This window comes from Ursus americanus, chromosome 33 (assembly GCF_024610735.1).
Source record: "Ursus americanus isolate L20-20 chromosome 33, mUrsAme1.1.p, whole genome shotgun sequence".
NCBI lineage: Eukaryota > Metazoa > Chordata > Mammalia > Carnivora > Ursidae > Ursus > Ursus americanus.
This window is the reverse complement of record NC_142159.1, coordinates 405,435-430,692: the sequence shown is the minus strand read 5'-3', so window position 1 is coordinate 430,692 and position 25,258 is coordinate 405,435. Positions and strand designations below refer to the sequence as shown.

At 37.5% G+C, this 25,258-nt stretch overlaps 1 protein-coding gene across 1 annotated transcript in view; it reads left to right on the top strand.

The window, feature by feature from the left end:
• Nucleotides 1–25,258, top strand: part of RLF (RLF zinc finger) — an 85,223-nt gene that overhangs the window by 22,478 nt on the left and 37,487 nt on the right. Inside the window, exons 2-5 of the mRNA XM_045771893.2 lie at nt 8,075–8,229; nt 9,317–9,398; nt 12,059–12,191; nt 19,596–19,798. Coding sequence (XP_045627849.2) covers nt 8,075–8,229; nt 9,317–9,398; nt 12,059–12,191; nt 19,596–19,798 — 573 coding nt within the window. The remainder of the gene's footprint in view (nt 1–8,074; nt 8,230–9,316; nt 9,399–12,058; nt 12,192–19,595; nt 19,799–25,258) is intronic.

The following is a 25,258-nucleotide window of genomic DNA, read 5'->3' as shown; positions in this document are numbered from 1 at the left end:
AGATTGTTTTGGCAATTCAGGGTCCCTTGAGATTCCATAACACTGTTAGGATGGATTTTTCTCTCTCTCTTTTTTTAAGATTTTGTTTATTCATTTGACGGAGGGAGAGCCAGCGAGAGAGGGAACACAAGCAGGGGGAATGGGAGAGGAAGAAGCAGGCTCCCAGCAGAGCAGGGAGCCCGAGGCGGGGCTTGATTCCAGGACCCTGGGATCACTCCCTGAGCCAAAGGCAGATGCTTTACAACCGAGCCACCCAGGCACCCCAGGATGGATTTTTCTGTTTCTGCAAAAAACAGTAATTGAGATTTTGACAGGGATTGCATTGAATCTGTAGATTGCTTTGGGTAGCATTGGAATCTTAACAATAGTAAGTCTTTCAGTCTGTGGACATTTCCGTGTCATATCTTTCCACTTATTTGTGTCTTCTTTCATTTCTTTCAGCAAAGTTTTGTAGTTTTCATTGTGCAAGTCTCTTTGGTTAAGTTTATTCCTAACTATATTTTTGATGTTACTATAAATGGAATAGTGAACTTCCTTTTCAGATTATTCATTGTTAGTGTATAAAAATCAGCTGATTTTTGTGTGTTAATTTTGTATCCTGCAAGTTTGCTGAATTTGTTTATTCTCATTGTTTATTTTTAATGTGGAATCTTTATCATTTTCTACATATACAGCATATCACGTTATTTACAAACAGTGGTACTTCTACTTTCTCTCAAATTTGGGTGCCTTTTATTTCTTTTTCTTGCCTAATTGCTCTCACTGGAACTTCCAGTACTGTGTTGAATAGAAGTGGTGAAAGTGGGCATTTTGTTTTTTAAAGATTTTATTTATTTATTTGCCAGAGAGAGAGAATACAAGCAGGGGGAGTGGCAGGGGGAGGGAGAACCAGGCTTCCCACTGAGCAAGGAGCCCAGTGTGGGACTCAATCCCAGGACCCTGGGATCATGACCTGAGCTGAAGGCAGATGCTTAACCAACTGAGTCACTCGCGTGTCCCTTTTTTCCTGATGTTCAAGGAAAGGCTTACAGTCTCACCATTGAGTATAGTGTTAGCTGTGGGTTTTTCATCTGTGGATCTATATTACATTGAGATAGTTTTCTTCTATTCCTTGTTTGTTGACTGTTTTTTATCTTGAAAAATTGAATTTTTCAAATGTCCTTTCTGCGTTAGTTGAAGTGATCTTGTAAGAGTTTTTCCCTTTATTCTGTTAATGCAGTTATTGCATTGATTGTCATATGCTGAACCATCCTTGCATTCCAGGAATAAATCCCACTTGGTCATGGTACCTAATCCATTTTAACATGCCATTGATATTAGTTTACTAGTATTTTGTTGATTTTTTAAAAAATCAGTGCTTATAAGGGATATTGATACATAGTTTTCTTGTAGTCTTTGTTTAGCTTTGGTATCAGAATAATGTTGGTCTCATAGAATGATTTAGAGAGTGTTTCCTTCTCTGATTTTTTTGGAAGATTAAAGTTATCTGTTGGAGCTATCCTCATCCAAGCTCTCTTCTTTACTGTTATTGATAACTCAGATGAAGATACCTTAGAGATGCTATGGTAATTTTTAAGATGATCTCTTTAAAAAAAAATACATGAAAATTGTATTCAACTTCACCAGTAATGAAAGGATTGTAAATTGAGTAAACACAGTAATTGTATTTGCCCTATCCGGTTAACACTCAAAAGTTGTATTTAGATTGTAATATACAGTAATTTTAACAGCTTCCAATCTGTCACTGTCTTAACACTAATAATAGAAATGTAAATTGGAACAAATTTTGTGGAGCAGAATTTGGCACTATGTGAAGCATTAAAAATAATGCATCCTTTGACCCAGCAATTCCATTTATAGGATATTATCCTGAGAAAATTGTCATGGATACATGGAAGAAGTTAAAGCAGTGCTTTCAACATTATAATAATGCAAAGTTAAAGCCATAATGTCCAGAAACAGAGAATTCGGTAATTGTGGTACACACCCAAGGCTGTGCAGCTATAACATACTGATGTGGGAGAAAATTTTACAAAACAGTGTGTAGTATAATTCCACTAAAATGCTTCTATTTAGGCATTATAAAAACCTCTCAAACTTAATATTACCTGTTAACAGTGGTCTGTTACCTGGGTGGTAGTATGGATTCTTGATATTTTTATTTCTACTTCTCCATCTTTCTATTTTTTAAACAGTAAGTGATACTAGTTTTATGACAAAAACAATAAAAGGTATTCTATTAGAATTCAAAATGAAATGATGCAAGAAAGTATAGTTAAATCTTATGGCAGAATTAGTCTCTAAAAATAATCTTGGTAGGCAGGAATGATGGACTGAATCCAGTGAAATTTAATCAGGATGGATGAATTAGGTAGATATGATAGAGTAATAAGTCATATTTCTGGGTTTGAAAAACCAACTATAACCAGTATGAAAAGGGTGAGGTGGGGCCCAATAGTAACATATGTGAAAGACTTAAAGGTTTTAGTTGACTTTACCCACCTTTGTGTGAGCAGCCAGCCTTATTCCTCCCCTTCCATTTCATTTCACACCCAGCTTAGTCTCTTCATGGGAAACCTCCAGTGTTTACTCACCAAGTGATGTTAAGTCTTGTCACCATATGACCCCATTTGTTTTAGTCATTACTGACTTTGTTCAACGTTGCTGTCTATTTGGAGTCCTCCTGTTCCTCTTACTTTTGCTTTTTCAAACTTGACCCATACTTCAGAAAACGAACTTAGTCTTGCTGGAAGCCTGTTTGTCATGGTGCAGTCACATTTTACTCAAATTCATTTAATTCTGGTAATTTTGATGTGTGGAGAAATTAAAATCAATAAGATTTCTCACTTTATGTGCAAAATTTGAAATAATGCAAATCTTCTTCTATTATTGAAAGTTACATAATTTCCTTTTGCCGTAGGACATGTAGCTTTAACGATAAATACCAGATACCTTTTTTCATTTCTTTGTGAACCACTGGTATGTGGGGTGTCAGTCAGCACCATTGCCGCAAAACCTTCCCAGAAGCAGTCACTTTAATGGTACTACTTGCTGCAAAATATTAAAGATAATGCATAGGGGAAAAAAGCAGAATTTAAAAGCGCACTTGAAATAGTTGTAGAATTGTGCATGCTGTGAAGACCTGAAGTAAAGCGATGAAATGTGGGTTCTGGAGCCACATGACCCTGAATTCAAATTTAAATCCTGAATCCAGCAGTTACTTATTCTGGGTGACTTTGCAAATAACTTAAGCTCTCTGTGTCTTTGTTTTTTCTTTTAAAAAAAAGAAAAGATTTTATTTTAAGTAATGTCTGCACCCACCATGGGGCTTGAACTTACAACCCCTAGATCAAGACTTGCATGTTCTACCAACTGAGCCAACCAGGGTCCCCTTTGTTTCCTCATTTTTAAAATGGGCTGGTGATAAATCACCTAGTTCACGGGGTTATTGTAAATTGTGTTAGTAGCATGTAAAGCTCCTAGGAGAATGCCTAGCTTATACTGTGTGCTCAAAAATACTATGCGTATTCAATTGGGAATATTAGTCTTGAACCATTTGAGTTTTACTTATTATTTTTTAATGGCAGTTTTTAAAAGATTTATTTATTTGAGAGAGAGCATGCACACACGTGTGAGAGCAGGGGGAGGAGCAGAGGGAGAGGGAGAGAATCTCAGACAGACTCCCTGCTAAGTGTGGAGCCCTACCCAGGGCTCAATCCCAAGACCTTGAGATCACAACCTGAGCTGAAATCAAGAGTTGGATACTTCGCTTAACTGATTGAGCCACCTAGGCACCCCACCATTTGAGTTTTAAATTGCGATACATCTCAACATAAAATATGACCGTTCTGTAAAATGCTCCCTCTTTGGGGCTCCTGGCTGGCTCAGTTGGAAGAGCATGTGACTCTTGATCTTAGGGTCGTGAGTTTGAGCATGTTGGGTATAAAGGTTACTGTGAATAAATATATAAACTTAAGAAAAAAGAAATGCTCCCTCTTTGATGGTTTTGGAAAATAGCATGCCGCCCATCACTTTGAAACCATGTAGTGAGGAATATAGATAGAATTTGGACAAGGGGAGGGGCACCTGAGTGACTAGTCGGTTAAGCATCTGCCTTTGGCTCAAGTCATCATCCCAGATTCCTGGGATCGGAGCCCTGCATTGGGCTCCCTGCTCAGTGGGGAGTCTGCTTTTCCCTCTCCCTCTGCTGCTCCCCCACTTGTACTCACTCTGTCTCTCAAATAAATAAATAAAATCTTAAAAAAAAAAAAAAGAATTCGGATGAGGGGAGATATTTTTTCCTCCTAATCGTAAACCTAGTAATGTTCATTAAAATTTGGGAAGTTTAGAAAAATATAAAGACAACACAAAATTGTTCATACGCTATTACTATTCCAGTGCTAACTATATTAGCATTTTAGTTGAGTTCCTTCTAGGTTTTTTCCTGTGCATTACTTTTTTTTTTTTCAATGTACAAATATGTTGTGATTATAACACATATACAGAGGGGTGCCTGGGTGGCTCAGTTGGTTGAGCTCTGCCTTTGGCTCAGGTCATGATCCTGGAGTCCTGGGACTGAGCCCACAAGCCTTATGTTGGGCTCCCTGCTCAGCAGGGAGTCTGCTTCTCCTCTCTCTGCTCCTCCTTCTGCTGCTCGTGCTCTCTAGCTCACTCACTCTCTCAAATAAATAAATAAAATCTTTAAAACACACACACACATATACAGAACTGGAGGGTATTCAGCCTAGAGAAGTAAACCATTGTAGAAGTCCAGGTGAGTCCATAGTAAACTATGTTGGGGGCCTGGTCACGGTCACTGACTACAGAAATACAGTATAGGGGTAGGAAACAAAGGTATTTCTGAGGTTAAATCAACAAACTTTGGGGCAGTGATGTCAAAGATATATATATTTTTTATTTAGCTCTCGCTCCTGAAAAAAGAGGCAGATGGAACATAGGAGGAAGAGCGTATTTGCTGGGGAAGATGTTTGTTTTGCACATGTTGAGTTTGAGAATTAAGGACATTCAGATGGAAATGTCTAATAGGCAGTTGAGGTATATAACAAAGACTTGAGGTAATCTGCCTGGAATATGAATGAGAGCACCCCAGTAAAAATGTTTAAAATTAATGAAGATGGTATCTGTAGAGACATAAACGTATTTGACCTCTCAGTATACCTTGATCTAAAAGGGCGAGTACTCAGCATAGTATTGCCACAGAGTAGGCCTTTCTGGAATAAATGAGTTAACTGAAACAAAGAGAGGAGCCATTAATTTAGTCTCTTGTAGAATCCTAATGAACTTGAGGGAGTCATATTTATTTATTTTTTTAGATTATTTATTTGAGAGAGAGAGAGAGTAGAAGCAGGGGGGAGGGGCAGAGGGAGAGGGAGAAGCAGACTCCCTGCTGAACAGGGAGCCTGATGCGAGGCTCAATCCTGGGACCCTGAGATCATGACCCGAGCCAAAGGCAGATGCTTAACCAACTGAGCCATCCAAGTGCCCCAGAGTCATATTTATTATTTATCTTCCCTTTCTCTTTTCAGTTTTGTTGGTGTCTAAAATTTAAATTTCTGAGGAGGAATAAGACCTCTATTTTTCTTTACTGCTTCTGGTGGAATGTTATTTGGATGGCTGTAATTCATTTAACTTAATCTTGAATTTTTTAAAAAAGGCGATAGTGTGGAAGATTGTTCCAGTGATTCTTCAAGTGCTCAGAGTATGTCATAATGGATATGTTAAAGGAGACCTATTAAATTGGACTAACACATGAAGGTGAAAATATTCAGGAATATAAAAATATATAAATCAGTATAGGGCAAGCTGTAAACATAAATACCCCTGTGGTATTGAACCTTTGAAATTGTGTAACTTGTAGAAGTCTTAATGGAATGTCTGTGTCAGAAGATACTAGATTGATATCAGGAGCATTCTGAGTGGGAAAGTAGCTGGAAAGACCCACCTCATCTGTATGCACTGTGCCCTTCTCTTTGTATACTTCAGGCAGCAGTTGATAAATTTTCATGTGTGGTTTCAACTGTCAGACTGTGTTGACTCATTCTGAAAGCTCCATGAAAATAGACCCCCCATGTCTTTTTCCCCAGCAGGTAGCAGTGTAGGTTAGAGTAGACTCTCTGTAAATATTCATCCAGTGAATAAAATGGTGAATGGATCAGCAAACATTTAGTGAGACTTGAGAATGTTCTGTGGTGGTGGATTTGGATGGAGAATTGTTAGGCTTGTAAAGATTGATAACGCATAATATCTGACGTCAGGGAGTATAAAATCTGGTATTAAGTATAAATTTGTGAAGTTCTCTGGTTTTAGATTAACCAGTGGAGACAATAAGTAATTTGCTGACCTGAAACAGACTTTGTTTCTAACAAACATTTTAATAAATTTCTTAAGAGAGATTGTGCAAACTCTTATTTATATAACAGATAAGCACATATTCTGTATTCCTTCTCTGTACTCATTTAGCTGCAAAAAGGATTGTTACAGGGTGAGTTTAATGATCCTCTCTTACTAAGTTTTTTTTATTATAATTTGGGGTTTGATTAAATGAGGACATAATGCTCTTCTGAAAATATAGAAGGAGTTCACATCTCTGGTGTGGTACGGCAGTAAGATACTTAATTGAATTGATATACAAAATAAATGGCTTGATCATTCAGGTATGCAAAGACCAGATAATCCAGTGTGTTAGCTAAGAGTTTTTACTGTATGTGGTGTAATTGTTGATCATGTATTTCCTTTAAGGTTCTTTTTTTTTTTTTAAGTAGTCAAGACTATTCTTAATTATCAGAACTGATACAGGAACTGTTAGTTTGGAAACTAAAGCTGCAGAAAATGCAGTGGAATCCTGTAATGCTGCCACAGCTATTTATAGTTCTTCAGGCAGAAAAATTAAAGACAAGAAGTTAGGACCTTTTGAAGAAATTATCCCCGGGGTGGGGGGTTGGTAATGAATTCAAATCACATGTAATTCACTCAAGATAAAGGTACCCTCTGAAAATAAGACTTTCCTATAGAAGGAGTCCCAATTAGAGTTAGGACTAGCCCAGTCAGAATGTGTGTTCTAGAGGAAAAAGTTGCATCCTGCCTGTGCATAATTCAAGTGGTAACCTAACTAGATATATCAGTTGACCATAAGCAAAACCTAATCACTTGTTATAAGGAAGATATATATTAATAGAAGAGAGTACAACTCTGTGGAACCTACAGAATCCCCAAACAAGAATTTAGTAGTGGTTTTCTAGCATTGTCTAGAGAGAACATAAGCCAGCTTTCCACCATCATTTGAACAAATTCTTTGTGTTGGACACATGTAGTTTTATCAGGCTTGATTGTATTCCATTTTCCTTTGTTCTAGATTCCATACTCACCAGATACTGTCTTAGATAACCACAATATGGATAATGGGGTACTCTGGGTAGTAATATGACTATCCCCTGTTATAAAGCTATTATAAAATAATAATATAATCCCCTATTATAAAATTGGCATTTGGCCCATATGTTAATTTTTAAAAAGAAACTTAGTTAAAAATACACATATAACATCATTGTTTCATATATTGGTTAGTGTAAATCAAACCTAATCAGTTCTGTGTATGCAGGGGAAAAAATGGATTTTATGGAGTTACAGAGCTAAGGGTCATATTCAGGAATAAGTCTCTTTTTGTAGAATACAAGGATCATAGTCTTATTCTTGGATACCCAGTGCTTGGCACATGGTTGGGGCTCAATTTAATGTATTGATGAAACTCATTATTGAATTTCAGAGATCAAAACCCCAGACCTCTAGTGAGAACAGCTATACACATTTTATGGTTTTACTCTTAGATTTATTCTCATGTCAGAAGAGCAGTTCTGGCCTTTCTTTAACTCAGCAGAATCAATTCATTAAGTGATGAAAATAGAATCCTCTAAACAAACCAGAGCCTAAAAAGGCAAATAAAAGGTGTATGCATTTATTAGAAAAAAGGGGAGGGACCGACTGTGCATTTGAGAACAAAGACAGTCTGTTTAATTGTTTTTACAGTTTAATTAATACTTTAATTTTATTTTTTTAGACCTTATTGCAATATGCAAGCAACAAGAATGCCTCAGAACATATGGTGTATCTTCTGGAGGTATATCGACTTGCCATCCAAAGCTTTGCCAGTGCACGCCCATATTTAACTACTGAATGTGAAGATGTCCTCTTAGTGCTTGGCAGATTAGTACTGTAAGTTTAAGTACTTAAGTCACTGTTAAAATTGAATACCTTAGGTTGTAATGTTTGCCTGACTTCTCTTTACTATGACATCACGTTATTCAGAACACCATTAAAGTCATACCTTTGAATGAAACTTCTTTTGCCCTGAGTCTTCATACTCTGGTTCCCAGGAGATTAAGTACAAGTGAAGCTCCAGCCAAACAACATAATGAACATAATCTCTGATTGCCTCCAGAGTTTCTTCTTACTCAGGCTTAGTATCCAAGAATTATCTATTTTCTTTCTGTCCTTAGGTATAGATCAATGTAAGTAACAAGAGTATCTGAAAACTGTAGTGGTCTTTGAGGATCACTCTGAGGGGAAACACTATGAAATTCTGCAGTTGAATTATATTATTTGAGCTAAGAATAATTTTACTAGGAGAAAATATCAGGGTATATAGAAGATTACCACCCTGAGTCCATGATAATTTAGCTGCTGTTTTAATATTTGGCTGCCTGGTAGCAGATAAAATTATACCTTTAATGTAATTTTCATCTGCAAATTGAAAAGGTACAACAGCTACTCAGTTTTTAGATTGGTTTACCTTACAGATTGTTTGGGAGGATAACTTCTAGTCGGGGTGGTCTTGATATGTTAGAGGTAAAGAAATGGCCTTGCCAGTCTGTTCCTCTGCAAGTGACAAGAACCTACATAGATGACCCGTTACATATATTTATCTTTTTATCAGCTGAATTGACAATAGCATGAGCTCCTGTTTTTGTCTTGTGGAATCAGAAAGGTTCCTGTTTGGGTACCCTCCTATAACCCTAATAAACTAAATAAAACTGCTTGGGATATGGTTTCTAAAAGGAATGTATCATAACCAAATGTTTTAAAGCCACAGTGTAATTATAAAGCCTCCTGGTTTTTCTTTTTTCTCTTTTTTAAAGTTGAAAAGCCAATATAACTATGTTGAAGAAAATTTTAAAGAGTAAGAAACAAATTTTAAATAGTCTAAACAAATGTAAAATGTGTATTCAGTATCATTGTCATACTGTATTTGATTATGCTTATAACCACAGTTACATACTGACTTCATTATTTTACATTATAGGAGTTGTTTTGAATTACTGCTTTCAGTGTCTGAAAGTGAACTGCCATGTGAAGTCTGGGTACTCTTCCTTCAGTCTCTACAGGTGAGTTGATTTAGTTTGAAAAAAGGTCTCTGTTTAGAAATCCAAGACACCTAGTTAATTTCTCCCAGCAAACTAAAGTGGAAAACTTGAAAGAAAAACAAGTATATTGTATATTGTTATTAAGTTTATGAAATTTTGAGAAAGAGGTCTTCCAAATGAAGTGGTGTGTTAAAAATTGTTTTTGTCTTTCGTGGTTTTGTTAGCCTTTATATAGCTTAGGAATCAGTACAAGTTCTCATTACTCAAAAACAAAGTTTAAAAACAAAAACAAAGTTTTATACAGAATAAAGCTATTAAAAATGTAAAGTTGTATGTGATTATAAGGTAGCAGTATTTGGATCATTCTAAGTACACTTATCTGTTAATTTTCACCCTAACACTTCAGGGATTGTGTCTAGCATAAGTCTCTCAGACAACCAAAATAGTCATCATAGATTCTGTTCATTTATTTTACTTACAGGAGAGCTACATTGGCTCTCATATTGGCTTGATTATCAGGTGAGCACATCAGAAAGTAGCAAGTTCTGGAGGATAGAGTAGGATAGGAGGAAAATACAACAGGTGGCAAATTTGTGAGTTATGGACAGAGATAGAAAAACAGTTTTAAAAAATAGACACAATAGTAATAGCTGTCGTTTGTTATCACTGTCATTCGTTATCACCGTATACTAAGTACTGCTCTACTCTTTTATGTTTTTTGTGTCTTGTAATCTAATTACAAACCTTATAATGTAGGGATCATTTGAATCTCCATTTACAAACAGGGAGACAGGCATAGAGAATGTTAATTAGCTTGCCTAAAGTTACACGCAGATTTATACCCAGAGCTAGCTTTTTGCCAGCTGCTCTTCGAGGACACAAACTCTATAGTAGTCTGGACCTGTTTGATGTAGGCACAAGTAATGATTTGCATATTAACAGACATACTTCATTATCTGGAAATTTCTTTCCTCTGGGATATATAACCCAAAATGAAATGATGATAATGTTAATCTTTTTCTTTTTGGGGAAAAGAGAATTTTTTTTGGTCGTGTCCTTGGCCTTTTTTAATCCCTGTAATGTGATCCTAATTCCTCACAAATACATACAGCTGCTAAAATCATCTTTCATAAATAACACACTGATATTGTCACACTGTGTTTTGAGGCCTGCCAGTGGTTTTGTCCTGGCATACAACAGTCTACAAGGGTAAATCTCATAATCCTTGTTTGGGTTGTTACTATTATTTATAATAGTATTCTTTGTAGAGAGAATACTGTCTTATTTCTTTATTATTTCTTAGATTGTATGCCTGCATAAAATATTTGCCTTTTCCCTCTACCTGTGTAACTTTTCCCACTATTTATCATACAGGATATACTTTTGAATATGTGTTCAATAAAATAAATGCAGTAGAGGTACAAATAAATGTAAGACATGGTCCCTGTTGAAATCTAAAAGGTAAAACTCTGAAGTTTTCTTATTTTAGTGATAAATGGACAAGGCAGCAGATAGTTTTGAGGAAAGTTATGGTAAGAGAATAGTTTTATCGGAGCAGGCCCCAGAGAGAACACTCATTCACTGTTTTCAGTTTGTATAACCCTTCCAGATCTTTTGCCTGTGGATCTGAAAATATGCCCTGAAGTGGATTTTCTAATAACAAAAATGAGATCCTGTTTTTTTACAACTTTTTTAAACCTAATTTTATCACAGATGTATGTCTAAGTTTTGGAAATTGGAATGCCACTTTCTTTGTCAAATCTAAATTCTAAATCCTTTCTCTGCAGAAGGTAACTCAGCATATTGGGAGTGCATGTGTTAAAAACCTACAACTTTGACATTACAATTAAGGGGAAAATGAATTTTATTTCTTATATTTCACTTAAGTGAAATATAAAATTATATTCTTAGGTCTGTGAACATCATTAACATATATTTTCCAAAGAATATTGCTATAAATGGAAGCTTATATTTCTTGAGAATTTCAGCATTCTAAAATAAGAGAAAACATTAAAATTTCAGAATATGGGAACAACCAATAATCCTCATTAGTAATACAGGACAGTGGAGACATATACTTAATCATTCATGTCAAGTTAAATTTCTGACCCCTTTCTCCTGACCCTTTGTGTACATAAATATTTTAAAGAACAAACTATTGGCAGTTACATTTTGTTTTCTGAAGAGAGAGAATGATAGCTAATAACCAAGGCTTTCCATGACATTTTATATAGAACCACTTTTCATTTAAAAAGTAATTTGATAGAAGAATTCAAACAATGAAAAAATGCATCAGCTGGCCTCATTAAGTAATATTTCTATTAGAAAGAATAGATGAGAACTGTAGAATCCTTTAAAAGAAAGCTGTACAATGGCCTTAAAATAATTTAGTAATATGAGGTTGTAAATTGAATTGTGGTGATAAATTTTACCTAAGAGAATTTAGGAAGACATTTTAAAGGTGCCCTTTAATTTAGTGAAAACAACATTGTTTCATTTTTTAAAGAAGATAGTAACAGTTCACAAAGCTTTGAGGATAGTTTTTTTTCCCTCTGCCTATTTCTTTTTAGGAAATGCAAGATGATAGTTCCTTTTGTAGATGTTCAGATACATTTAAAAGGCAAAACTATTTTTTATATTGCTTATTAGCCTGTTTTCTGGATGTGCTGTTTTTGCTTTAGGAGTCACATGATGCATTATTGGAATTTGGGAATAATAACCTACAAATATTGGTTCATGTTACGAAGGAAGGGGTGTGGAAAAACCCAGTTCTTCTTAAAATTCTGTCTCAACAGCCAGTAGAAACAGAAGAAGGTAAGCCTTAAAACTTTACTAACTATATTGAAGGCAGATTTAGATCTAAGAGAATTAGAATTCATTAATGAGTTAAAATTTTGTGAATATCACCTGTGTATCTATACCCAGTCTATTCTTCTTTGAATAGTAAAAACTAACCATTAGCATTTAATGTTTTGCCTAAGTATTCTGCATTTTTAGGTAGTGTTTTAAATATTCCTTGCACTTACTTAAAAATGTTGCATTGAGTAACAGTGGTCATATAAAGTTCCTGAGATGCAAATAAATAATCTTTTTCTAGTGTTCGGTATGTGGTAGAGCTTTCCTCATATGTCGTTCACTGGTTACTACAACTAAGGACCATGAAAAAAATTGCTTTTTTATTTTAAACTTATGAAGTATTGGAATTTAGCATTTTGTAGAGAAATGCAAAGAATGAAAATTTTTATTTGCAAAATTATCAGTTTAATACCACAAGATTTGTGGATTTAAATTGATATTTACATTTTAGGCACAAAAAATTATCTCATTTGATACCACCAGTTGTGATTTCATTTGCTTTAAGTAGAAAATTAAAAGGATCACATTCTGTTAAGTATGTTTCTGGAATAAAAATGAGGTTCAGAAGAGTTTTTATACTTTTGGTATGTCTTTAGTTTAGGTCTTAAGCAGACCATTTGAATATTGATCCCTTAAAATATTCCAGTTAGATTATTCATTCCTCAAGTTTGATAACCTACTACATACACGCTGTTTGGTTTTTCTGTATAGTGAGAAGACTGGCAATAAAGGTACTTAGAGTTTCCTCTTGGTTCCTTTTCTCTGCCAATTCTGCTTATTAGTCACACTGGTGAGGGGGAGAAAAGAATAAGAGAAAGAGCTGTTAAATAGAAAAAGGTTGGTTTTATTGTTTTCTGTTGAGGTTCCCAGTACATGTCATCCCTTTGTAGATATAGGCATATGGAGCCTAAAATATCACTTTTCTTATTAATAAAAGTTGCTTAGAGGACAGAGCCTAATAGTTTCAGAAGAATCCCAGAATTAGGCAGATCTCAGTCCAGATGGGGCTTGACTAGGGCCAAGAAGAATACTTACTCTCTTATTCTCTATAGGCAGGCCTAAGCCCAAGAGGGGAAAGGTGGATTGGCGTTAAATGTCCGCACTTTATTTTTTCTTGATGTACTAATCCAGTACATCACCCCACCTCAGGAATTAACAGTACTTAATTTCTTTTCATATAGAAAAAAATCAAGAAATGGGGAGAAGCACTGTTCTCCTAATGTCTTGCGATATCCTGTCTATTCAGTAAAGATTATAATTAAGTACCCACTATCTACAAGACTCTGAATGGGTACAGAACACCTACATATCTAAGGAATTACTCTGTGAACTGCCATATATGTGGAGGACAGCCTGTATAGTCTGCCTGCTTTCTCAGTTGGCCCTCACCCTAATGTCTGGTTAGGAGATTAGGAAGATTCCTTTATGGCTCCACTGCCCTTGTAGCCCAGGTAGTAACATATATTCGAAACTAGAAAGCAGTGACTGTCATCTCATTGATTGTCCTGTCTTCAATGATATACTAATCAGAAGCATAAAAGTACACATTTTTTAGCCTCCAAGGAACTCAGTAAATGCTTTTGTTTATTTATTTATTTATTTTGGATTAAAAAAAAGATTTGTATTTCTCCTGAGGTGCCTGGGTGGTGCAGTTGGTTAAGCTTCCAACTCTTGGTTTTGGCTCAGATCATTATCTCACAGTGGTGGGTTCGAGCCCTGCATTGGGCTCCATGCTCAGAGTGGAGTCTGCTTGAGGTTCTCTCTCCTTCTCTTTGCCCCCCCCCGCCCCGCATTCTCTCTCTCCCTCCTGCCCTGCCTCCCTCACCGGAATGAATGAATGAATGAATGAATAAAAGATTTTTTATTTTTCCAGTGAATCATGGAACACTACATCAAAAACTAAGGGTGTATTGTATGGTGACTAACATAACATAATAAAAAATTATTATTAAAAAAAAAGATTTTTCTTTTTCCTGCTTTGAGTTCTTGAATTTTGTGTCCTCCCCATCCCATAAAAAAAAAGTTTATTACTGAAGTATGTAATAAGTACAGTTCTTGGCACTTTTGCCTGGCATAGTCAGCAGAGAAATAACAGGTTCTCCCACCCAGATTTTAGCCCAGGTACTGAAGGCCTTTACATCCCCATGGGCCTACCACAGAAGGTGGGGATGGCAAGAGCAAGCCCAGCTAAGGCTGCTGCACTGATGATTCCCATCCTGAGCCCCAGGACTCACAGAACTGCCCCTCCTCGCAGCATTGATGGCAATAGCCTCCTGGATCTAGACAGCCCACAGACCAGACCTCAGCCCACAGTCAGCAGTGGGGATCCCCCACCACCATAATGGAGTGATTCCAGCTCCAACTCAAAGGACACCCAGAGCTACCATCTGGTATCTGCTAGTTTTTCCAATTGACTTCTACCCTACCCAGCACCCTCCTCCTCCTACTTTCCCATAACTTATGACATCAAAACAATGGCTTTTCCCCTTTTTCCTTGAGACTCAGGAGGGCCAAAGCTGCAGTCTTGGGGGTTTTTTTTGTTTGTTTTTGTTTTTCCTCTCTCCCCTACTAAGGGTTGAAGGAAGGATTCCATCCTTGTTCAGAGTCACCAACTACTTTCCCCAAATCAGGCTGACAGGGAACCAGCGCCTATACTTCCTCCTGATTGTTTTCCTTCACACCCCAGTTTATTTTTTGTGTCCCTTCTACCCTATACCTCTGAAGCCATTTTATGAATTGTCATGTGCCACTTGAGCCTCCAGTAAAAACAAAAACAGGCTTTCCTGTTTAAAAAAGGGGGGGGGCTGTTTTTAATGACCTTAAATGTTACCATTTTTTGCATGATGAAGTATACACAAGGTAAACTGTCATGATGTTTTTAATTTATTTTTAAATGGTTCAGGAAAAGAAAAGCTGAGTAAAGAAATATGACAAAACAGTTCAGTTGTTTAATCTAGATGGAAGAAAGGATATATGATTAAAAATTATTTTGTACTAGGGGCACCTGGGTGGCACAGTTGGTTGAGCATCCGACTCTTGGTTTTGGTTCAGTTTGTGATCTTGGGGTCGTGGGATTGAGCCCCGCATAGGGCTCCATACTCAGCAGGGAGTCTGCTTAGGCTTCTCTCTCCCTCTCCTTCTCCCCCTCCCGCTTGTACTCTCTCTCTCAAATAAATAAATGGAAATTAAAAAAAATTATTTTGTACTAAGATGACAAAAATACAGAAAGGATACGACTGGGAATAAGACTTGTTAGTGTACAGTTTATTTTCATTTTAAATTGAAATGTATGGCTGGATTTCCTTTTTTAAAAACAAAGTTAAGGGGTGCCTGGGTGGCACAATCAGTTAAGTGTCTGGCTCTTGGTTTTGGCTCAGGTTGTGATCCCAGGGTTGTGAGATGAACCCCACATTGGACTTCGTGCTCAGGGTGGAGTCTGCTTGAGGTTCTCTCCCTCTTCCTCTGCCCCTTCTACTTGTGCTCTTTCTTTCTCTCTCTCTAAAATAAATAAATCTTTCAAAAAATAAATAAGAAACAAAGTTGAGATGCATAACTTGAAATGAATTTAAAATGCAAGATTAGGGGCACCTGGTGGCACAGTCGGTTAAGTGACTGACTCTTGGTTTCAGCTCAGGTCGTGATCTCAGGGTCATGAGATTGAGCCCTGTCCTGGGTTCTGTGCTCAGTGTGGAGTCTGCTTGAGACGCTCTTCCTCTACCCCTCCCCCCGTGTGTACTCTCTCGCTGTCTCTTAAATAAATAAATCTTAAAAAATAAATAAAATATAAGATTGGTTTCTGTGTTCAAAGTTGATATAGTGCTGTAACTGGTTGTAGTATATTGAGTAAAGTAGTTTTACCTCATAGAAATAATAGCTATAATTTAGAGTGTTCATTGTGTGATAAGCACCATGTTAATGCTTTCCATATCTCATTTAGTCCATCAACCAAGTAAGAGATTATACGTGCCCAAGGCCACGTAGTTAAAATTGGAGGGCAGAATTTGAACCCAGGTGAGGAGATATTAGACGTTTTCGATTGAAGAGCGATAAGCCCTCAGTTGCTAAATACATGGTCTTATTAAATTCCTCTAATATGTGAGGCATGGTGCATAGTGCTTTAGAGAATACGAAAGTTAACAAGACATGGTATTTGTTTACAAATTGCTGATGGTGTAGTAAGGGAGATGACAGAAACATAATAGCAGCTAGTACTGAGCATGTACCCTGTGCCTGGTCCTATGCTAAGTATCTTATCTGCATTACTGCTATTTCATTTATGATCCATTCAGCTCTGTGAGGTGGATATGACTAACTTTTTTACAGGTGAAGAAACTTGAGGCTCAGAGGTCAGTTAATTTGTCCAAGGGTTTCACAGCTTAGTATGTGCCAAAGTCCTGATTCAGCCTCACATTGGTGATTCCAAAACCTGAGATCTTAACGTCTTTACACTCTAATCCTTTATTCCTCTACTTAAAGAGAAAAGTAAGTGTAGTGAAAGAGGTAAAATGCTGTGAAAATTTAGAAGAGGGTAGGTTGTATAAATAACATGCCTGTATTCATGGTGAATATGCTTACATTGTGAATATGCTTACAACCTGGTAGGACAGATAGTGAGAGCAGAATCTGATGTTAGGCAGAGTAGGATATTGGGGTGGCAGATGTGGCAGGCAATATATGGAAGAATTAGATTGGAGAGTTTAAAAAAGAATTGCTAGGATACAATAAGGATATGATAATAATTGAGGGACAGAGTTGGTAAGGAAGAATAATGCCAAAATTTCATTTCTGTATGATTGAGAGAATACCATTACTGAAAATAGAAGTAAGGAATGAGGAGCTATTTGAGTGGGAGATATGATTATGAGTTCATTTTGTGGAATTTAGTGCCTGTGGGACTAAAATGGAAAAATCCAAGTGGAAGTGATCTGTTTTCCATCCATACTTTTTGACCTTGACTACATATTAGAGTATCTATGGAATTTAAAACCAACACACACATTCTCTCTGTCTCCCTTTCCCCTTCCTCCTCACCTTCTCTCCCTCCCTCTCTCTCTCCTTTGTTTTTCCCTCTCTTCCTCCTCTCTCCCCCTATCCCAGGTCCAGGCTTCACCTGCTAAATCAAAATCTGCAGAGTTGGAGCTCTAGAATCTAGACCTTTTTGAAATACCACAGGAAATGGGCACCTTCCACCTGTATAGAATGAACTATATGATATGTTTTCATGGGGAAAGAAATAGGTTCTCTGTACTCTGAATATATCTAGAATGATAAATAACAAATTGGAAACAATTGTTTTTTGGGGAGGGAGACTAGAGTACTGGAGTTAGGGCAGAAAGGAGACAGCTTTAACCGTACATCTTTTTTGTGCCTTTTGAATTTTGTGTCATGTGCATGTACAGTGTTACCTGCTTTTGGAAAGAATTTTAAAAACTATATACAATACCCAAACTATGGAAAGACCCCAGTTGTCCATCAATTGATGAATGGATAAAGATGTGTGTGTGCGCGTGTGTCACACACACACACACACACACACACACACACACACACACACAATGGAGTATTACTCAGCCATCAAAAAGATTGAAATCTTGCCACTTGCGACGACGTGGATGGAGCTAGAGTGTATTATGCTGAGTGAAATAAGTTAGTCGGAGAAAGACAAATACCATATGATTTCATTCATGTGTGGAATTTAAGAAACAAAACATATGAATCTGGGGAGGGGGGAAAAAGAGAGGGAAACAAACCATAAGAGACCTAACAGTAGAGAACAAAATGAGGGTTGATGGAGGGATGTAGGCGGGGGGTGGGCTAGGTGGGTGATGGGTTTTAAGGAGGGCACTTGTGATGAACACTGGGTGTTGCATGTAATTGATGAACCACTGAATTCTATTCCTGAAACCAGTAACTGCACTGTATGTTAACTAGCTAGAATTTAAATAAAAATTTGAAAAAATAAAAAACTGTACAGTTAGTTTTGATACTGGGCCAGTGGTTTGTCATTAATATTAATGATTTCTACTCCATATATGGCCTGTAGACATAGCAGCCTGGGCATCATCTGAGAGGCTTGTTAGAAAAGCAGAATCTCAGGGGCGCCTGGGTGGCTCAGTTGTTAAGCGTCTGCCTTTGGCTCAGGGTGCTGGGATCAAGCCCCACATGAGGCTCCTCCACTGGGAGCCTGCTTCTTCCTCTCCCACTCCCCCTGCTTGCATTCCCTCTCTTGCTGGCTGTCTCTCTCTCTCTGTCAAATGAATAAATAAAATCTTTTTTAAAAAAAGAAAAAGAAAGGAAAAGCAGAATCTAAGGTCCCATTCCAGACCTACTGAATTAGAATCTGCATTTTAATAAGATATGCCTGGTTATTCAGAAGGCACTTTTAAGTTTGAGAAACACTGTTTTAGATGAAACACCTAAAACAGTTTGCTCATGACTTGTCTTGACATGCAGTATTCTCACCTCTGTTCTTTAAATAATGGTGTGTAATGATGTCACATACTTGTTGAGTATCTGCTATTCATAAATTGAGGGATTGTCTGGAACACTGTAAAAGTCAGTGCTCAGATGCTTAATATTTAGTACCGCTCAGAGCAGCGTTTTCCAAAGTGTGTACTGAACCAGGAACAAATATTTTACATTGTACTAATAATATGTGTAAAAGGGTTCTCTGGTCAAATCTGTTTGGGAGACATTGGGTTAAATAAAAGTGAACAGTTTTCTTTATTGCAGGACTGTTCAGAGATTTGACCAAGGAATCCTTTTTTTTTCCTAGGACTATCTCTCAGGTCTTTTGGTCGGTGGAACACACTTTGAGAAATGCCTGGTTTAGAGGAAGGAACACCACTGGCTTTGGAATCCTTGGCAAGTTACCTAATTTCTCTGAGTATTAATTTTCCTAACCTTAAAGTGGGGATAATAATACTTGCCTTGGTGGTGGTGTGAAGAATAAATGAAAGGTATATAGAAACATTCAGCCCAAAGCTTGGTACCTCATGAAAGTGTTCAAGTGGTAGTTGTTAATATTACATAGGTTACTTCTTTTTCTTGCATTTATGCTTACAGTTCATTTCCGTATTAGGAGAAAGTCAAATAATTAATTTTGATAAAATGTTAGTAGTTTTATTAAGAGATTTGGTGTTCAGAATAAAACTACTAAGTAATGTGGGAATCATTAGCAATAATTTATTTTGCTCTCTGCTCTGTTAGATGAGTATTGAGATCAGAATAAACTTCCCAAGTTATATCAACTGAATTTTTATTCACTAAAAACAAACCAACAACAAAAGATATCAAAATTTCATCTTAACCTTGATGTGTTATGAGATATGTTATCAAACTTTTATTTTTCCTTTTTTCTAGTCAATAAATTGATTGCACAAGAAGGACCTTCCTTTCTGCAAATGCGAATAAAACATTTGTTGAAATCTAACTGCATCCCTCAGGCCACTGCTTTATCAAAACTCTGTGCAGAATCTAAAGAAATTTCAAATGTGTCATCTTTTCAGCAAGCCTATATCACATGCTTATGTTCCATTCTCCCTAATGAAGATGCTATTAAGGAGGTGAGTACAGCAAATAACTGCTCTTGTCATTCACACTTACTATGAATTTAATAGAGTTTGATAAATGTTGCATGCAGGATGAAAGCCAAGACTCATTTTTTTTTCTGACTACTGAAAAGTGCCATTTTAATTGCATGTAACTGTTCAACAGATTGAATATAAAGTTGTAGGTGGATTTGAAAAATAGATAATTGAAGAATATGCAGATGGGTATTTATGTGTTTTCTTTGAAATCTTCAAATGTGAAAGTTGGTATTTTTTTTAATGTAATGATTTCTCTGTGTTTGGGAAATGCAGAAATTATTAATAATGACATCAAGGGATAAACTTAACAGAATGGCACTTAGCTTTAGTTTAAGTTACTTCATACATGTAAGTGTAAGCAGAGTAGTGTAGGACTTTAGAACCCATCAACACATTTTGAACTATAAATAAGTGGACGAGCTGGACACCATGGAAAATAATAAAGCAGTTGAGTCTTTTTTAAAAACTATTTTATCAGTCAGATTGCATTTTTTTTAACATGAATCATTTTCTTTAAAAAAGTTGGAATTTGCTTTCTCTAATAAATTATACGGAGAAAGACGAGGAATTCCTAGCTATATTCAGTCATCTGCCTAAAATTCTCTTAGATCTGATACGTGGATTCTTGTTTTACCTCTATACTGAACTTTCTTATTAAGGGTAAGAATCCCAGGGGTCTGGTTTTGTGACGTAGTAATTCTTAAACTTCAATGACAATTTCAACTTACAGTTTTATATATAATTTCCTACTCCAAATGCAACTCTTCTTTCTACCTCCCTCACTTCAGGACCAAAAATCTGTTGATTCTTTTACCTGTTCACCCTCCCTCATCCTTCTCATGCAGTCATTTCCCTCCTTACTCTGCCTTTCCATAGTCAGTCAATATTATCACCCCCCTCAGTTTTTCTACTGGTTTCTCCCTTAATTGTACTTATTTGACTAACCAGCATTCTGATTATCCCTAAATCTTTACTTCCTCTGTATCTTTACCTGTATCAGTGGGGTCAACTTGAGTGGAGAAAACCAGCCTACTGATTTTACTTGAAATCAGTCACACTAAATTTTTTTAGGCCATTCTCTTTCCACTTCGTAGATTACTATTTCATACTTTGTCATTTTTCTTCAAACCTGTATTATAATGCCTTCTGCCCATTGTACTTTCCATTGATGAACTTTCTCCCAGTTTCTCTGAGGAAATTGAGGCAGTTGAAAGAGAATTTCCGTAAGCTGCTTCCGTGACATCTGTTCACCTCCCTGTATCTATGCATGCACACCTTTGCTTTCATTACTAAGGATAACTGTATCTGTTCACCTACCTAAGGCAATCCCCTTGACTCAGTATCACATCCCATCTGCTCTCGCCCCCTCAAGAATAATGCTACAGTACTTCTTTCCTCTACTGCATCATCAGTTACCCCTCTGCTGTAACCATCCCATCAGCATTTATGCTGTTGTTTCTTTCATCTTTAAAAACGGAATCTTTAGATTCCACTTCCCCTTCCAGAGACCGCCCCATTTTTCTCCTGGCCTTTCAGCATAATTTATTGAACGAATTGTGTGAATTTACTGTTCTGACATTTTTTCTTTGAACACACTGCTTGCTTTATAAGATTTTATTTTATTTATTCATTTAGAGCTAAAGGCGGGGAAGGGCAGAGGGGGAGAGAGAGAAAATCTCAAGCTGACTCTTAGCCGAATGTAGAGCCCGACATGGGGCTCGATTCCATGACCCTGAGATCATGACCTGAGCCAAAATCAAGACTCGGATGCTTAACCGACTGAGCCACCCAGGCGCCCCTCTCCTTGAACACATTGTAATATGGCATTCACCCCTGCCAGTCCACCACATCACTAAATCTAATGATGATTTCTCACTTTTCATCTTACTCAGTCTGACTTGTTTGTGATTTAAACTCTTAATAGTTTTCCCACTTGGTTCTAGGATATCACACTCTCTTCTGTGCACGTGACTGGGTAGTTTTTCTCAGTTCCACCTCACTCTTCTCCTCATCTCTCTGGTGAGTGAATGTTGCAGTACTCTAGGACTCTCCTGTGTGTCTTGTTTTCTACCGGTACATATTCCCTCAGTGATCTCTTTTAGACTCATCGCTTTAAATACCAGCTATGGTCAGAATCCACAATGTCCAGCCCCGCCCTCTCCTCTGAACTCCAGACTCATATCCAGCTGCCTAATCACTATCTCTGCTGGTATGGCTAATAGCATCTCAGACTTCACATGTCCATAATTAAGCTCCTGATCTTCCTGATATTATGGCTTTGTTTTTATGAGCTTTCTTCTGAATGAAGTCTGTAGCTGTCCACTCTCAGTGTTGGAAGTAGAGGTGGGCAGGTAGTGAATAACCAATTGTCATTTTTTTAAGTCCTTACTATATGTTAAGCACTATGCCAAATGCTTTAGATAGACTGTCACATTCAGTTCTCACAATAACTCGTAGGTAGCTCCATTTTATTGATGAGGAAAGTGAGGCTCAGATCAAGTAATAGGTTTGGGCTTACATAAAAGTGGTTAAGCTGAGATTCAAACCTGAGTTTGGTATACTATTACTAATATTTTATTAAAGATACAGGATAATAAATATTATCCTAGGTGATACATACCTAACGGTTTATATGCCAAATGGTGTCGTAGGCATTGGGGTTACAAAGGTGAATCCACAAGCCTCTGAACTGGCCTACTTGTTTTCACTTTTGCCCTTTACATTTTATTCTTCCCAAAAGTAACTAGAATAGTAATCTCTTTAAAACTTAAGTGGGGCCATGTCACTCCCTTGATCAAAACCACTCAACAGCTTCCCATCTTCTTCAGAATAAATCCAGAAGTCTTTATTCTGTGTGTCATGGCCTCTGGTTACATCTATAAATATCTCTGACAGTATATACAGATACATCTAAAATGGCCCCTTTCATTCTCCGTCCCCTTATCTGCCTGTTTCTTCTTTATGTTTATATTACTACTTCCACTAGACATCATATTTGCTTCTGCTCTCTTTCCTCCCACTAGATTGAAAACTTTGTAAGGATGGGGACATAAGTTTGTTCACTCCTGTATCCCTACATTCTAGAAGAATACTTAGCAGCATAGTAGGCATTCATGAGGGACTAACTATAAGCCTGTATGCTAATTTATTTATTTGCGTTGTTGGGAAGGGTAAGGAGATAGGAGACTGCTTACCTCTAATAACAGCTGCAATATTTTGTGTTTGGGAAACTTAATCAGATTAAGTTACAGTAATGGTTATATTCAGCATATATGATATCTGCCAGAAGAATTCAGAAGAAGCGAAAATACTAGACCATGGATTGATTCCTCTTTATTCTGTAACAATAACAACTTTTCCTTTAATGTCTCAGCCTTTGTTTATTTAAAGCTTATTTTGTTTGTAGCATTGTATGAGACATTGGCAAAAACAGAAGAATATGTATTGCCTAGTTTGGTTGCCAGAAACAATTCTAGGAAGGTAAATACTAAGCTGTATGCTACTGCCCCTAAGTTCAGTAGAAGTGTAGAATCTTTGTAGACTGACATATAAAGCTTTATAAAAATTGATCCTTGGGGCGCCTGGGTGGCTCAGTCGTTAAGCATCTGCCTCCTGGGATCAAGCCCTGCATCGGGCTCCCTGCTCCGCTATGAGCCCTGCTTCTTCTCTCCCACTCCCCCTGCTTGTGTTCCCTCTCTCGCTGGCTGTCTCTCTCTCTGTCAAATAAATAAATTAAATAGTTTTTAAAAAATTGATCCTTTAGTTGGACCTTGAAATGATGGTAGGGTTTGGATGGGTAGAAAGAATGGTTTGGGGATAACTGCCTGTGGTAGTAAAGGCAGAGAAATGAACGTGTACGTTAACAGGGGCCCACTAGAGCACACCTTGCCACAGCAGAGTACCTGTTGAGGTCTTATGAGAAATAAGACCTGTTGGGTGGGGAGAAGGGAAGTCCTTGGAGACTCTAGTACATTAGAACTTAGATTTGAGGGGCGCTTGGTGGCTTAGTCGATTCAGTATCCAACTCTTGGTTTCAGCTCAGGTCATCATGATCAGTCAGGGTCATGGGATCAGGCCCCACATCGAGCTCTGCGCTCAGTGTGGAGTCTGCTTGAGATTCTCTCTCCCTCCCCTCAACCCTTCCGCCTGCTTACATGCACTCTCTCTCTCTCTTAAATAAATAAATATTGGGGCGCCAGGGTGGCTCTTGGTTAAGTGTCTGCCTTCCACTCAGGTCATGATCCTGGGGTCCTGGGATCGAGCCCTGCATCAGGTTCCCTGCTCAGTGGGTAGTCTGCTTCTCCCTCTCCCTCTGCTCCGTGCCCCCCCCCCCCCCCGTGCACGTACTCTCTCTCTCTCTCTCTCTCTCTCTCTCTCTCTCTCTCGGAGTCTTTTTAAAAAATAATAATAAATACTTTTTTAGAAAGGAAGGTTTTGAAGGTAGGAAGTAAAATGACTGAAACAGTGTTTTAGGAAGCTTAGAAAGAGGATACATAAGGTTTAGAAGAGGTTGCATTTAGCAGGAGAAAGAATGGGATTTGCTGACAGGACAGAAATAAGAAGGTAATGTGTAGAGACGCTGTCAAGAGACTCATAAGGCCTGGGAGACCAGAATAATGGTAGTGTTCTACTAACTGACTAGAATGGCAGAGGTGTGGACAACAGGGAGGACTTGGGAGAATAATCGGCTTTGTTTTATGTATAATCTGTCCTGGTTTATTAATAATAAGAAAACAAAACAGGAATCCTTTTCCCCCAAAGTTACATAATTAATTCCTATCAACAAATTTGTTGACTTTGTAAGGAACAGAGTTAGAGGAAATGTGATTTGATTCTCTACAGTAGAGGTTGGCAGACTATGGCCTGTGGGCCAAATCCACCCAACTGCATGTTTTTGTAAATAAAGTTTTACTGGAACACAGTCATGCCCATCTGTTTATCGTTTGTAGCTGTTTTTACTCTACAGTGGCAGAGTTGAGTAGCTGTAACAGAAACTACCAGGCCCATGAAGCTGAAAATATTTTATTATTTTTTTTTATTTTTTTTAAAAGATTTTATTTATTTATTTGACAGAGATAGAGACAGCCAGCAAGAGAGGGAACACAAGCAGGGGAGTGGGAGAGGAAGAAGCAGGCTCACAGCGGAGGAGCCTGATGTGGGGCTCAATCCCATACCGCTGGGATCACGCCCTGAGCTGAAGGCAGACGCTTAACCGCTGTGCCACCCAGGCGCCCCTGAAAATATTTTATTTCTGATACTTTCTTATAAAGAATGTTGGCCAGCCCCTACTCTACAAGAATCAGATTTTCCAGTATATAGCAAACAGTAAATACCATTTAGTGTAACCCTCCATGTTTTACCAGTGATGAAACTGAGGCCAAGATGGTAATGTTTCCAAGGCCCTCCCTGCATTAAACTAATTAGAGAGTTCAAACC